Genomic DNA, 16,199 nt, shown 5'->3' with positions numbered 1-16,199 from the left:
GAAGAGCTTTTCAACTTATGGAACAGTTGCTCCCTCAAAATATCAAAAAATTTTGTTGAATAATTTTTACATTTCTCCTCACAGGTGGTCAGACATGAATTTCTGCAATTTGAATTAAGTCTATTGCTATAGTTATTGTAGCCATAGTTACTTTCACTCAAGAATGTCTCCATTTTTTAGACTGAGAAAGAAATCTACTTTTCAGGTAAACAAGAGAAAAATATTATTTTATTTATATTGGTGCCCAACCTTTGCTATACATTGTATATCATATAGGAAATTTTGTATAGGAAAATTTGAAATAAAATACTGATGTCTGGGTCCCACTCCTAGAGATTCTGACTTCAGTGATCTGGAATGTATCTAGACATCGGAGGATTATAGCCCACCAGGTGCCAAAGTACAGCTGAGATTGAGATCTGCTGACAACCTCTCACAGGCTACACATGTGTATACCAGACTTCACTGACTCTTCACAACAATCCTGTGAGATGCCAGCCTTACAGATGAAGAGATGAGGGCTCAGAGATGGTAAGTAAGTTAACCCTGACCACACAGCTAGTAAGAGTCTGAAAAAAGATTTGAAATCAAATCTGTATGACTTCAAAGACCATGTAGTAAAGTACTAGTAAGTGAGGAAAAGCTGTCATTATAGGGAAGAACACTTAAATATGGATAAGGAACTGCTTAGCAACTTCACTCTAGAGCCATTTCCTTCCTACTTTGAAGACACACCCAAGACCTAATCTCTGGAACCAATCTTGCTTCTTAAAAGAAATATGAAAAGTTCACCCAGCGAATCCGTCAGCCTTGCCCCCTGGATCCAGTAACTAGGTTCTTGCCTTATGGACCATTGTACTGACATGTCCCCAATTTCTTATTTTTAATGTTTTATTTATTTATTGGGGGGGGGGGGGGGGGGAGGGACAGAAAGAGGAAGAGAGAATCCCACACTGTCAGCAAGGAGCCTGACACAGGGCTAGATCTCACAAACCCTGAGATTATAACCTGAGCATAACAAGAGTCAGTTGCTTAACCAATGAACCACCCAGGTGTCCCAACATGTCCCCTATTTCTATTAAGGATAAGTATAAACCATGGGCAGTGGGATAAGAGTCTTGAGTTCAAATCTCTTCCCTCACTATGTATTCTTGTGACTCTGGGCAAGTCAATTAAACTCTCCAAGTCTCAATTTCTACGTTTATAAAAAGTAAACAATAAAACCTATATTTCAGAGGCACCTGAATGGCTCAATCAGTTGAGCATCTGACTTAGGCTCAAATCATGATCTCATACTGTGCAAGTTCAAGCCCCACATTGAGCTTGCTGCTGTCAGCACAGAACCTGCTTTGGATCCTCTGTCTCCTTTTCTCTCCCTCCTCCCCATTTATGCTCTCCCCAAAATAAATAAATATGTAAAACAAACAAATACCTATATTGCAGGGCCATAGAGAGGAATGAACAAGATAACAAATGTAAAAAGTTATCGTAACACTCAATCCATAGTAGGTGCTCAATAAAGAGTAGACGTAGTATAGTTACTGTTGATATGAATATAATGATATACTGGGTACCTTTGTAACAATGGAGTAACAGTGTTGTTTTACTCTTTAAAAAATAGTTTTAATTTTGCCACTGAAACCCATTCTTGGAGCCTTAATCCCAAAGATATACAGCCCAACCCCTATGATACCTGAACCTTGCCCTCCAGAACATTACTCACAGTCAGAACCCACTTCTGCTATGCTCGGTCTTCTGGAGATACTGAAGGTATCTGAAGACTATGCCCATTCATATCCCTGTAAATCACCCACCTCAAGGCTGTTCCAGAACACTTTGTGGCCCCAAGAAGTATGCTCTGTCAATCTCCAAGTCCAACTTTTTCTCTCTGGCTCATCTTGCTATATCCATGGCAACTCATCTTATAACTTCTGTCAAGTAAAAAGCATAATGTTAACACATTGACTTGTGCATCATAAACTCAACACAATTGGTTTAAAAATTTGTGCTCAGGGGTGAGGCAAACTTTCCCAGTTTCCTAAGAGGGACCCCAGTCTAACCCAAAGCCACAAACCTGATGGGGCCAGAACCCTCATTTATTCCAATCATTGCATAATCAACATAGATAAAGAGAAACAATTCCCTTGAGAGATTTTCAAGGTCCTCCTTAAAGTGTTTCCCTCACTATTGTGGTTCTAAACTATAGCCACGGCCTCAAGACCAAATTACAGCTTTTGGCGGCTGGTTTCAGTCTGGTGGTTACAGCAATGAATTTGGAGTCAGGAATCCTGGAGTCTCAGCCAACTATTCCCTGGGTAACCACAAGCAAGTTAGCTGCCCTTGTCTCAGTTTTTCTATCAGTCAAATGGGGTAATTTTTCCTGCCTTCCAGCTACTTCAAAGGCATATGCTATGACAATTAATTAACCCATGGTCATAGTAAACTTGGAACTTTCCATGCAGTAACAAAGCTATTGTCAGCTTTTTCCTACAAAGTATAATAATTTAATCTTAGGATACTTTAGGTTTGGGATGTCTAAACATTACAGCTGGAGGTTCATTCAGGGGTATTTTTCTCTAGGGTTACAAAGCCACATACCCAAATGCTTTAGTGCTGGCTGATGGAGGCTGTAGTATCTTCCAAAATGTTAAACCAAAAAGCCTGGATTCAGCTCGAGAATAGCATTGCCCAATCACACTGGTGGCTTTCCTTAAAATGCCCAGGCTTCCCCATAATACAAAAAGTCTGATACTATTTCAAAAATATTCTAAAGAATATTAGTTTGATATTCATTAGTTTGATGTTAACAAACCCTAGTGAAAAGTTTCCCATTTCTGCTTCCAGTTCTAGTGTAGCATCAATATATGTCTTCATTTCCCACGTTTCTATTATTTTTGGTCCTACAGATATCTTTTTTCCACACTCCATATTTTAGTAATTTTTTAATGATGAGAAATTCTACTAGCTCTTGCATACGACTATTAACAGAGTTATGGAAGTAAGAATTTTCCTACAAATACTACTTTTAGAGTGGCTTTGAGAAAGACATTACTTTAAGCTTGAGTTTTTACAGTTGATAAAAGAAAAAGGAAAAGAAAAAAATTATGTAGTTAGCAGATACATTATTACTAAGATAACTTAAATAAATTATTTATATTACTTATTTTCCTTCTTTAATATCGTTTGGTACGCATGCCACTTTTGAATAAGGGTATAAACTTTGACAGTTTAGCAGAATATTAAAGTGTTACCACATAATGTAGGTGAGGAATACGATCTTTTCTGTTTTCTAGAATGGCTAGCTGACAACTGAAATAGAAAGGAAAAAAAACCCTCATAATACTCATCTCTCTTGGTATAAATAAACAAAACCTAAAATACTGATAATTTTAGCCAATTATAGTCCACAACTTTAAATAGTATGTTTCATTATTGATGTTTAAATATATATGTCCTAAAAGGACTCAAAACCATTCTGTGTTGCATATACATTAGATATGGGAGGATTAATTCACTTTGAACCCCTATGGCATTTCAATTAGAAATTCAGCTTCCCAGGTTCTGGTTAAAGTCTATATGACTTTAAAGTCTCATCTTGGTTCCGTCACTAACTCTCTTTGTGAGTGATTTGGGTGAATCCCTTCACATTTTCAGGATCCAATTTCCCGATAGCTATGACTTCAGTTGTGTACTTCCAACCCTGTATAAGTGAGATATACTGAAATCTTAACCCTCACTACCTAAGAACATAACATTATTTGGAAACAGGGTCCTTGCAAATGTATTTAGTTAAGTGGAGGTCTACTGGAGTAGGATGAGCATCTGATCCAATATAACTAGTTTCCTTATAAGAAGACAGTCATTGAAGACAAACACACAGGTGGCTCAATTGGTTAAGCATCTGACTTTGGCTCAAGCCACAATCTCATGGTCCATGAGTTCGAGCTCCACATCAAGCTCTGTGCTGACAGCTTGGGGCCTGGAGCCTGCTTCAGATTCCGTGTTTCCCTCTCTCTGCCCCACCCCTGCATTCTCTCTCTCTCTCTTTCTCCCTCTCTCTCTCTTACTCAAAAATAAATAAACATTAAAATTTTTTTAAGTAATAAAAAATGAAGACAAACACACAGGGAGAACACCAAGTGATGATAAAGGCAGAGATTAGACTTAATGTAGTCGCAAGCCAAGAAATGTCAAAGATTGCCAGCCAATGACTAGGAGCTAGGAATAGGCAAGGAAGGATTTCCCTACAAGTTTCAGGGGAGCATGGCCCTGTCCACATCTTGATCTGAGATTTCTAGCCACTAGAACTGTGAGACAATAAATTTCTGTTGCCTTGGGCTATGTCATTTGTGACACTTTGTATGGCTGCCCTAGGAAACTAAAACACAATCTTTAAATAGAGACGGCTGGACTGTGCAAGCCTTATCCATAAATGTATTTTTATTATTTGAAGTCAAGGGTCAACAAACTTTTTCCATAAAGGGCCAAATAATAAATATTTTAAGGCTTGCAGGTCATGTGGTTCCTGCCACAAACACTCAAGTCTGCTTACCAAAAACATTATAAACAAAGAAAAGAAAAAAGAAAAGAAAACATCATTGACAATAAATAAATAAACAAGTGTGGCTGAGTTCCAATAAAACTTTATTATTAGACACTAAAGTGTTAATTTCATATAATTTCCTTACGTCACAAAATACTGTTCTCTAAAAGAAAATTTTAGAGAACCATCTAGAAATATAATAACCATTCTTCACTCCTAGGCCACACAAAAGCAGGCACTGGATTAGATTTGGTATGCAGGCTGCAGTTTGCTAAACCCTGTTTAAAGCTGTTAACATAAGTTCAACTGATTTTGTAAACAGTATTAACAAAAAAGCAATATCCTTTTATCTAAGACACTTGACCTATGCAACATGGCTTTCTGTGGATGCTGATAATTGTGTTCCCTGAGGTTTTATTTCTCTGTAATAAAGTATTTTTTTTATAAAACTATCACATTTTAAAATGCATAAAAGTGTTTTTTCAAGCTTTTATTTAAACTGCAGTTAACATGCAGTGTAATATTAGCTTCAGGTATAGGATTTAGCGATTTATCACTTACCTAGTGCTCATCACAAGTGCCCTCCTTAATATCTGTTACTTATTTGACCCATCCCCCATTTACTTCCCTTCAAGTAACCCTCAATTTGTTCTCTATAGTTAAGAGTCTGTTTCCTGGTTTGCCTCTCTTTTTCCTCCCCCCCATGTTCATCTGCTTCGTTTCTTAAATTCCACATATGTGTGAAATCATACCATATTTGTCTTTCTTTGACTGACTTATTTCACTTAGCATAATGCTCTCTAGCTCCATTCATGTCATTGCAAATGGCAAGATTTCATTCTTTTTTATGGATGAGTAATATTCCATTATATATATATATATATGTACACCATTATATATATATATATATACACCATTACATATATATATATATATACACACACATACCATTTCTTTATCCATTCATCAGTTGATGGACATCTGGGCTCTTCCCATAATTTGGCTCCGTAATAATTTTTTAAACTATATTTTATTATTGTATCTTTTTATTGATAAAAGTTACTTTAATAACAAGCATGACCATTTATTGAGCAATTACAGAGTGCCAACCACTCTGGTAAATGCTGTACACAATTATCTCATTAATCCTACAATAACCCCATTAAGTTATAGTCTTTTATCCCCTTTACAGATGAGGCTTACAAAGATTAAGTAATGTTCCAGAGGCCACACAGTTATTGTATAACTGAGCCAGGAATAAATCAGGTGATTCTGACTACAAGGTTTGTGATTTCAAACACTTTATATATTGTTGTTAATTACTTATTAAGGTTAATTTTAAATGTTTAATTTCCAAACATATACTGTAATTTACTATAACAAATTATAATTTCTTATTATTATAATTAATAACAGAACAATTTTGTTAATAACAAATAAATAATAACCATTAATAATCATCTACATGGAGATTAAGGAGTGCACTTGTGATGAGCACTGGATATTGAATGGAAGTGTCGAATCACTATATTGTACACCTGAAACTAATATTACACTATAAGTTAACTAACTGGAATTTAAATGCAAACTTTAAAAAAAAAATCAAATCTACAAATCATGATAACAACAAAGAATGGAAGAAGTGTACTTCATTCTACTCATTAAATTAAATCAAACATAACATTTTATTTCTCTGCCTCACATACTGGAATTACATGAGCAAATGGCCCAATGTTGGTCTTAAATTGCTTATTTTTGGGGAAAACAGAATATACATGTAAAACTAGATACTACTTTTTAATATAGTCTTTTCTTACCACTCAATGAAAGAGCAGTTGGGAAGAAAAAAACCAAAACACCTAACTTGCTAATACCATATGTGATTAAGTTCCTCATTCAAGTGCACTGACAGATGGCAAAAAAGGGAAGAAAGGATAGAGATGCCAGGGAGACAGAGGACGGTGTAATCAAATACAAAACCATCTGGATCTTGTCCCTGCATGACCTAGGATTTGTGTTTAAGTTAAACCTTTTGTATCATCACCTGACAGATCACAGACCAAAGTTCTAACCTAAAGCATTCTTTCAGCAAGCACAAAGTACCAAAATATGCTTGGAGGAAATTATACACTTCATCTATATAAAGGTTAAGTCAATGAAGTTATTAAAGTGGTAGAACAGGATTTGAAGGCTTAACCTCCAAGGATGCCATCATGCCTGGCACACAGAGAGCATACGATGCTCTCTCTATCTAAAATGTCCACAGAGTGCAAACCCAGCAATGTGCTTTGTGTTACTTTCTAATAAACGTCACCGAGAAAAGTGTTTATAACTTGAAATTTGGAAGGGGAGGCAGATCTAGTAGCTTACCACATGAAAATACATCCTCCTTGTCGATTCCAGGAAAATGTCAAATCAGTACAACTGATCCAAGACTCTTGGTCTCCACTTTTGTATTGATTAAGTAAGCTGCACATGCTATGTTTTTGGCAATATTCAGAGCTAGTTTGCAGTTGTGCAAATTAAGACACATGGAATAAGCAACTCACTTCAATACAATTTAGAATTAAAGTCAGCAATAAGATTCAAATTCAACTTCAGTGTCTTCTATTTACCTTCTCTGGGATGTCTAGATTGTGGAGCTTAATTTTGGTTCCATTGTTTCAATGATTGCTATAGAGAATCAGTTCTCACTTCCAAAGCTACAATAGAATTATGGAACTTTCACTGCAGCCTATTGAAAACCAGATTTACCCACTTAATGTGGCTCAACTGACATTTATTAAGGACTTTACTAGATCTAGAAGTGAAAAGGCTGAATAAAGACAGACCCACCCATGACAACTTGAGATTCTAACGAAGGGGAAGGGAAAATCCTCAAAGCAGATAATTTCAATTAAGTGAAGCTAAAGAATGAGATAAAGGTATTGAGTGGCCATGGGAAGCTGGAGGAGCAGTATTGAACACAACCTGGGAGTCCAAATAAGGCTTCCAGGAGGGGATGACACGTAAAATGAGTCCTAAATGGTAATGAGTATTTGGCCAATTGAAGAAAGGAGGAAAGGGCATCCCAGCATACGGAAATGGCAGGAGTGAAGCCAAGAGGCAGAAACACCAAAGAATGCTGAAGAGTGTGGTTCAAGTAGAGGGACCAGAGCTATTGACCTGAAAACTCCCAATTCCTGGCCTTCTAAACACAAAAAATTATGCCTGGACAATGTTACTTAAAAGCTTTAAATTCACAGTGTAAACTGTAAGTAGGAAACTATTGTTATTATACTATGCTCATATCAGGATGAAGAATTTGGTCCTGGAACTTCTATAAAAATTGATTTTTTTTAGAAAACCAAAATACTCCTTTTTCTCCTGGTTGGCCTGCTGTCAGGTCAGTGCCCTGATTAGGTGAAAGCTTGCTGTGACACCAGGTAAGACAAATAGAAAATCAAGGGCCTCTCAAGTGTAATTCCCTGAAAATTACTTACTGAACATTCTGCACACCCAGTATTTCTTCCCAGGGCTTCTGTGTAGTACTTTGCACTTCTATCCCAGAGTAACAAAGAACAACAAACAGTGGGCAGGAAACCAAGAAGGGTGCCCTCCCTGCCCTAAGGTCACTGTTAGATGTTAAGCTATGGAATTGGCAAGAAGTCACCCAAAAGTTTGAAGGAAACAAATTCAATTATTAAAATAAATTCAGACCCTAGGATTTAGCCTTAAGGGAAAACACTTCAGGTGGGGAAAGGCAGCTATCCAAGAACTCCAACTTTATCACCATTGAGTTTTTGTCCCCTCATTTCTGTGCTTTGATGATGGGTAGAGGATGGTGCCTTCTGACTTGGGTACTAGAATGATACAATGTACCTCTTTTTCTCTAACTGCAACAGGCTGAAGCTTCCAAAAACACTTGGTGTAGAAGAACAAAACCAACACTGGCAGAACAATCTCTACTTAAACAGTAGTTAAGCTAATCACCCAGTTAAGTACTGGTTTCTCACCATCCAAGAGGCAATAGAAACTAACCCCAAACACTAACTCCAAAAGTCAACAGAAATTCATTAGTACCCTACACTCATTCCTTTCTTCTGTCCTCTCTCCTGCCCCTGTGAGATGCAATAGCACTTTCTATTCTACAGGATCAGGCATCTGGTCACCAAGGCCATTCCTGGCCAAGGCAAAGAAAACATTCTCAATCTGCACTAGAGTGTGCTGGTTAAAGAGGTCCTGAGTCAGACTGCCTGGGTTTGAACATAAACTCCCTCATTTACTAGTTGTGTGACCTTAAGTACAATGCTTACCTTCTTCAAGTCTGTTTCCTCACCTGTAGAATGGGAATAGTAAACACTACTTAGAATTAAATGAGAAAATGCATATGCTAAATTTATCACATACAGTTTATGATTAATAATTATTATTAGTTATCTGTTTCCCATCTAGGGCTCCAAAATTTGGAAGCTATATTTTGTTTGTGTTTTTTAATTATTTTTTTTTAATCCCAGTATAGTTAACATGTGATATTATATCAGTTTCAGGTGTACAATATACTGATTCAACAATCCTGCATTGTTGTAGTACTCAGTGCTCATCTTGATAACTGTACTTTTAATCCCCTTCACCTATTTCACCCAACCCTCCACCAACCTCCCTTCTGGTAACCACCAGTTTGTGCACAATATTTAAGAGTCTATCTTTGGGACACCTGGGTGGCTCAGTTGGTTAAGTGTTTGACTTTGGCTCAGGTCATGATCTCATGGTCTGTGACTTCAAGCCCCACATTGGGCTCTGAGCTGACAGATCAGAACCTGGAGCCTGCTTCGGATTCTATGTCTCCCTCCCTCTCTGCCACTCCCCTGCTCATGCTCTGTCTCTCTCAAAAATAAAAAAAAAGAAAAAATTTAAAAAATTTAAAAAGGGTCTATTTTTGTCTATTTTTCCTTTGTTCATTTGTTTTCTTTCTTAAATTCTATATATGACTGAAATCATATGCATTTGTCTTTCTTTGACTTATTTAACTTAACATTATACTCTCTAGATCCATCTATGTTGTTGTAAATGGCAAGCTTTCATTCTTTTTTATGGCTGAGGAATATTCCATTGTGTGTGTGTTTGTACCACATTTTTATCCATTCACCTATGCATGGACACTTAGATTGCTTCCATAGCTTAGCTATTGTAAACAATGCTGCAATATACATTGGAGCACATATATTTTTTGAATTAACATTTTCTTATTCTTTAGGTGAATACCTCATAGTGGAATTACTGGATCATATGGTAATTTTTATTTTTAGTTTTTTGAGTAACCACCATGTTGTTTTCCACAGTGGGTGCAACAGTTTGCATTCCCAGAAACAGTGCACAAGGGTTCCTTTTTCTCCACATCCTCACCAACACTTGCTATTTCTTGTGTTTTTGATTTTATCCATTCTGACAGGTGTGAGGTGATATTTCATTGTGATTTTGATTTGCAGGTCCCTGATGATGAGTAGTAATGTACAGCATCTTTTCATTTGTCTGTTGGTCATCTGTATGTCTTCTTTGGAGAAGTATCTGTTCATGTGTTCTGTTTTTAATTGGATTATTTGCTTTCATGGTGTTGGTTTGTAGAAGTTCTTTATATATTTTGGATAATAATTCTTTCTTGGATCTATCATTTGCAAATATCTTGTCCATTCAGTAGCTGTCTTTTTGTTTTGCTGATGGTTTCTTTTGCTGTGCAGCAGCTATTTATTTTGATGTAGTCCCAATAGTTTATTTTTGCTTTTCTTTCTCTTGCTTCAGGAGACACATCTAGAAAAATGTCGTATGACCAGTGTCAGAGAAATTACTGGCTGTGCTCTCTTCTAGGATTTTTATGATTTCACATTTAGGTCTTTTCAGATCTTTTCAGATTTCACATTTAGGTCTTTAATCCATTTGAGTTTATTTTTGTGTGTGGTGTAAGAAAGTGGTCCAGATTCATTCTTTTGCATATTACTGTCCAGCTTTCACAAAAGCATTTGCTGAAGCTCCTTATTTCTGGGCTCTTTATTCTGTGTCCATTTTTGTGCAGTACCATATTGTGTTTATTACTACAGCTTTGTAGTATATCTTGAAATCTGGGATTGTAGTATCTCCAGTTTTATTCTTGTTTTTCAACATTGCTTTGGTTATTTGGGGTCTTTTGTGTTTCTATACAAATTTCAAGATTATTTATTTATTCCTAGGTATTTTATTCTTTTTGGTGCAGTTATAAATGGGATTATTAATTTCACTTTCTGCTAATTCATTATTTGTGTGCAGAAATGCAACAGATTTCTGTATATTAATTTTGTATCCTGCAACTTTATGTATTCATTTATCAATTCTGGTAGTTTTTTGGTGGAGTCGTTGGGTTTTCTATATATAGTATCATGTCATTTCCAAATAGTGAAGGTTTTACTTCTTCCTTGCCAATTTGGATGCTTTTATTTCTTTTTCTTTTCTCAGTGCTATTGCTAGGACTTCCAGTACTATGCTAAATAAGAGTGGTGGGAGTGGGCATCTTTGTTTTGTTCCTAATCTTAGGAGTAAATCTCTCAGTTTCTCCCCATCGAGTATAATGTTAACTCATTATATATAATGTTAATAATGGGTTTTTCATATATGATCTTTATTATGCTGAGATATGTTCCTTCTAATCCTACCTTGTTGAAGGTTTTTACATGAATGGATATTGCACTTTGTCAAATTCTTTTTCTGCATTGATTGAAATGATCATATGGTTTTTATCCTTTCTCTTTTTGTTGTGATGTATCATGTTGATTGTGAATATTGAACCAAACTTGCATTCCAGGAATAAATCTCACTTGATCATGGTGAATGAGTTTTTAAATGCATTGTTGGTGAGACGCCAGTGTGGCTCAGTCGGTTAAGGATCCAACTTCGGCTCAGGTCATAATCTCATGGTTTGTGGGTTTGAGCCCCATGTCGGGCTCTGTGCTGACAGCTAGCTCAAAACCTGGAGCCTATTTCAGATTCTGTATCTCCCTCTCTCTCTGACCCTCCCCTGCTCACACTGTCTCTCTCCCTCTCTCTCTCTCTCTCCCTCTCTCTCAGAGATAAATAAAACATTAAAAGTTAAAAAAAATAAATGCATTGTTGGATTAAGTTCACTAATATTTTGTTGAGGATTTTTGCATCTATGTTCATCAGAGATATTGTCCTATAGTTCACTTTTTTGTGTGTCTTTATCTGGTTTTGGTATCAGGGTAATGGTGGACTCACAGAATGAATTTGAAAACTTAACTTCCTCTTCTATTTTTTGGAATAATTTGAGAAGAATGGGTATCAACCCTTCTTTAAATATTTGGTGGAATTTACCTGTGAAGTGGTCTAGTACAGAACTTACATTTGGGGGGATGTTTGGTAGAATTTGCTAGCGAAGCTATGTGGTCCTGAATTTTTGTTTGTTGGGAGTTTTTTTTGATTACTGATTCAATTTCATTGCCATTTCTTCCTGATTCAGTTTTGGAAAGTTATATGTTTCCAGGAATCTATCCATTTCTTCTAAGCTGTCTAATTTTTGGCATATAATTTTTCATAATATTTTGTTATAGCCCTTTATATTTCTGTGGTGTTCATTGTTAATTCTCTTCTTTCATTTCTGACTTTGCTTATTTGAGTCCTCTCTTTTGTTTTTGTTTTGGTGAGTCTAGGTAAAGGCTTATCAATTTTGTTGATCATTTCAAAGCACCAACTCCTGGTTTCATTGATGTTTTCTATGTTTTCTATTGTTCCAATCTTTTATTTCCTGCCTTCTTCTCATTTTAGGTTTTGTTTGTTGGTCTTTTTCTAGCTCCTTTAGGTGTAAGATTAGGTTGCTTGAGATTTTTCTTGCCTCTTTAGGTAGGCCTATATTGCTATAATCTTCCCTCTTAGAACAGCTTTTGCTGCATCCCCAAAGTTTTGGACCATTGTGTTTTCATTTTCATTGGTCTCCGAGTATTTTCTTGTTTCCTCCTTAATTTCTTGGATTATGATTCATTGTTTAGTATAATGTTATTTAACTTCCGTATATTTGTGTTCTTTCCAGATTTTTTCTTGTGGTTGATTTCTAGTTTCATAGCATTATTAGAAAAGATGCATGGTATGATTTCAATCTTTTTTTTTTTTCTAACGAACAACTCCTTTATTGCCACTACTTGTGTTCTCCATTTAGGAAAAACTGTAACATCAACTCAGATCTAGAGAAATATACAGATTAGGTGAAACATTTATCTGTTTGAATATTTTTTAGTCTTTTTACTTTTTCTTTTTTTCTTTCATAGTTTATTGTCAAGTTGGATTCCATATAACACCCAGTGCTCATCCCAACAACTGCCTTCTTCCAGGCTCATCACCCCCCTTCCTCTCTCCCCCACCCCCATCAGCCCTCAGTTTGTTCTCAGCATTCAAGAGTCTCTCATGTTTTGCCTCCCTCCCTCTCCCCAACTATTCCCCTTCTCCTCCCCCATGGTCCTCTGTTAAATTCTTCCTAATCCACCTATATGTGCAAACATATGATATCTGTTCTCTGCCTGACTTATTTCACTCAACATAACACCCTCAAGGTCCATTCATGTTGCTTCAAATGGCCAGATTTCATTCTTTCTCATTGCCATGTAGTATTCCATTGCATAGACAAATCACATCTTGATCCATTCATCAGTTGATGGATACTTAGGCTATTTCCATGATTTGGCTATTGTTGTTTTTCAATCATTTTCAATTTGTTTTGTGGCCTCATATGTGATCTATTTTGGAGCATGTTCCATATGCCCTTGAAAGAATATGTATTCTGCTGTCTTAGGATGTAATGTTCTGAATATATAGGCTAGATCCATCTGGTCCAAGGTGTCATTTAAAGCCACTGTTTCCTTGTTGATTTTCTCTTTGATTTGATTTCCATTGATCTACATGGGGTTTAATGTCCCCTACTACTATTATATAGTATAGATTACTTCCTTTATGTTTGTTATAAGCTGTTTTATGTATTTAGGTGCTCTCATGATGGGTGCATAAATATTTACAGTTGTTATAACCTCCTTTCAGATTATTCCCTTTATGATTATATAGTGTCTTTCTTTGTCTTTTGTTAAAGTCCATTTTGTATAATGTAAGTATTTCTACCCCAGGTTTCTTTTTCACTTCCACTTGCTTTTCCATCCCTTCACTGTCAATCTGCATGTGTCTTTATGTTGGAAATGAATCTCTTGTAGGCAGCATATAGTTAGGTCTTCCTTTTTTATTCATTTAGTCATCCTATGTCTTTTGATTGCATTTAGTCCATTACATTCAATTATAGTTAGGTATATATTAATTGCTATTTTGTTACCTGTTTTCTGGTTGTTTTTGTAGTTCTCTGTTTCTTTCTTCTCTTTCTTTCTTCTCGCATAGTTTGCTGGCTTTCTTTAGTGATATACTTGGATTCCTTTACTTTACTTTTTTTGCATTTCTATTACCAGTTTTTGATTTGTGGTTATCATTAGGTTTATATACAACATCTTATGGATATAGCAGTCTATCTTAAGTTGATGGTTGCTTAAGTTTGAATCCATTCAAAAAGCGCTAAATTTTTACTTCTTTGCCCCTCCCCACATTTTATTTTATTTTATTATTTTTTAAGGTTTCAAATATACTTTATTTCTTCAATCAGGCCATATTTTAATGGGTGTTCAGTACTTTTACTTGGCATCAATTATGAGTTGGTTTTGAAACAATTCATTATTATAACAGCTGGGATGATTACTGATCTTTCCATTCCTTTGGGGTGACTTTGCCAACAGGGGACAAGTTCCATTCTATTCCAATTTGTGTTGCTGTATAAGCCCATACGGCAACACATAGGGCAACACAGAAAGTGGCTCCATTAGCTAATACAGCATTACCATATTTGTCATGGAAATCAGGTGTCCGTTTCTGATGGCTCTGCCTTGCCATTGTTTGCTGAATGCTTTGAATTCGGAGACGACTTAGAGCATTTCTGGCCATGGGAAACATCCTAAAGCTGAAGACAGAACAATGCAATTGTAGCTGCTGACTTGCTAAAATTTGAGGCCAAGTCTCCTTGCAAAGAGCCCTGAAAAACCCCCTCCCCACATTTTAAATATACGGTATCATACATTATATCCTTTTATTTTGTGAACCCCTTGAATACTTTTTATAGACATACTTCATTTCAGTGCTTTTGTGCTTTCTATTTTTCTTACTCCCGCTTATGTCTCTCCTTTCCACTCAGAGTCCCTTTTAACATTTCTTATAAAGCTGGTTTAGTGGTGATGAATTCCTTTAACTTTTGTTTGTCTGAGAAACTCTTTATCTTTCTTATTCTGAATGACAGCCTTGCTAGATAGAGTATTCTTGAATGCAGGGGTTTTTTTCTTTCAATGTCAGCACTTTATCATGTCATTCCCTTCTAGCCTGCAAAGTTTCTGCTGAAAAATCAGCTAATGGTCTTATGGCGTCTCCCTTGTATGTAACTGTTTTCTTTTCTCTTGCTGCTTTTAAATTTCTCTCTTTATCACTATTTTTTTGCCATTTTAATTACTATGTGTCTTGGTGTGGACTTCCTTGAGTTGATTTTGCTGGCAGCTCTCTGTGCCTCCTTCATCTGGATCTCTGTTTTTTTTCCCCCAGATTAGGAAAGTGTTCAACTATTATTTCTTCAAATAAATTTTCCACTCCCTTTTATCTCTTTTCTCCTTCTAGAATCCCTATAATGCAAATGTTGTTATACTTGATGGTATTGTTGAGTGCCCTTAATCTATTTTCATTTTTTATTATTCACTTTCTTTCTCCTGTTCAGCTTGTTTGCTTTCCATTACTCTATCTTCCTAGGATGCTTATCCATTCTTCTACATCCTCTTGTTTAGTATTTATTCCATAAGGTGTATTTTTAATTTTAGTTATTGAGTTCTTCATCTCTGATTGGTTCTCTTTTATGTTTTCTATCTCTTTGTTGAGAGGCTCACTGAGATCTTTCACCCTTTTCTCATGTCCAGTGAGTATATTTATGACCATTACTTTAAATCCTGTATCAGACATATTACTTAGCTCCATTTCATTTAACTCTGTTGTGATTTTGTCTTATTTTTATTCATTCGTGACATATTCCTTTGTCTCCTCATTTTGTCTCTCTGGGTCTATTTCTATGTGTTAGGTAAATCAGCTATGTTTCCTGCTCTTGAAAGTAGTGGCTTTATAAAATAGAGGTTCTGTAGTGTCCTGCAAGTGCGATATCCCTTGTTCACCAGAATCTCACACTTCAGGGTGTTTCCTGTGTGTGTTACATGTGCCCTATTGCTGTGGCTGAGCTGTGTATGCCTTCAGTTCAGTCATTTGCAATGGCTCTCTTTATCTGCTGTGACCAGGGTTTGGTCTCTGTGTTGTTAATGGGCCAGTCTGGGGCTGCCTTGGGCTTGAGTTGGGTTAGAATAGACATCTGTCAGAACTGAAGTTGCACTGAGTTGCAGGGAGCTCTCCCTGTGTTTTCCCTTGAGAAGCTTTTGTGAGTGGGTGGGGCGTGCAGTCAGACCAGATACCTGTTCCAGTCCACTGTTGGGGCCACAATACAGTCAAAATGGTGTGTGTGTTATCTTCTCTTCCCTCCAGGACAGGAGTCATTTTGGAGTGGTGCTGGCCTCTGTTGTAATTGCTTGCA

At 36.4% G+C, this 16,199-nt stretch overlaps 1 protein-coding gene across 1 annotated transcript; it reads right to left on the bottom strand.

Moving 5' to 3' along the window:
* Nucleotides 1–14,156: 14,156 nt before the first annotated feature.
* On the bottom strand, nt 14,157–14,583 carry LOC120234430 (cytochrome c oxidase subunit 7B, mitochondrial-like). The gene has a single exon (XM_039236269.1). It carries the CDS (start codon nt 14,537–14,539, stop codon nt 14,285–14,287), a length of 255 nt encoding a protein of 84 aa, XP_039092200.1. The 5' UTR covers nt 14,540–14,583; the 3' UTR covers nt 14,157–14,284.
* Between the last annotated feature and the right edge of the window lie 1,616 nt (nt 14,584–16,199).

Source organism: Hyaena hyaena, unplaced genomic scaffold (assembly GCF_003009895.1).
Source record: "Hyaena hyaena isolate Hyena2069 unplaced genomic scaffold, ASM300989v1 scaffold_109, whole genome shotgun sequence".
In the NCBI taxonomy this organism is placed as follows: Eukaryota; Metazoa; Chordata; class Mammalia; order Carnivora; family Hyaenidae; genus Hyaena; species Hyaena hyaena.
This window is presented reverse-complemented; position numbering and strand designations above follow the sequence as displayed.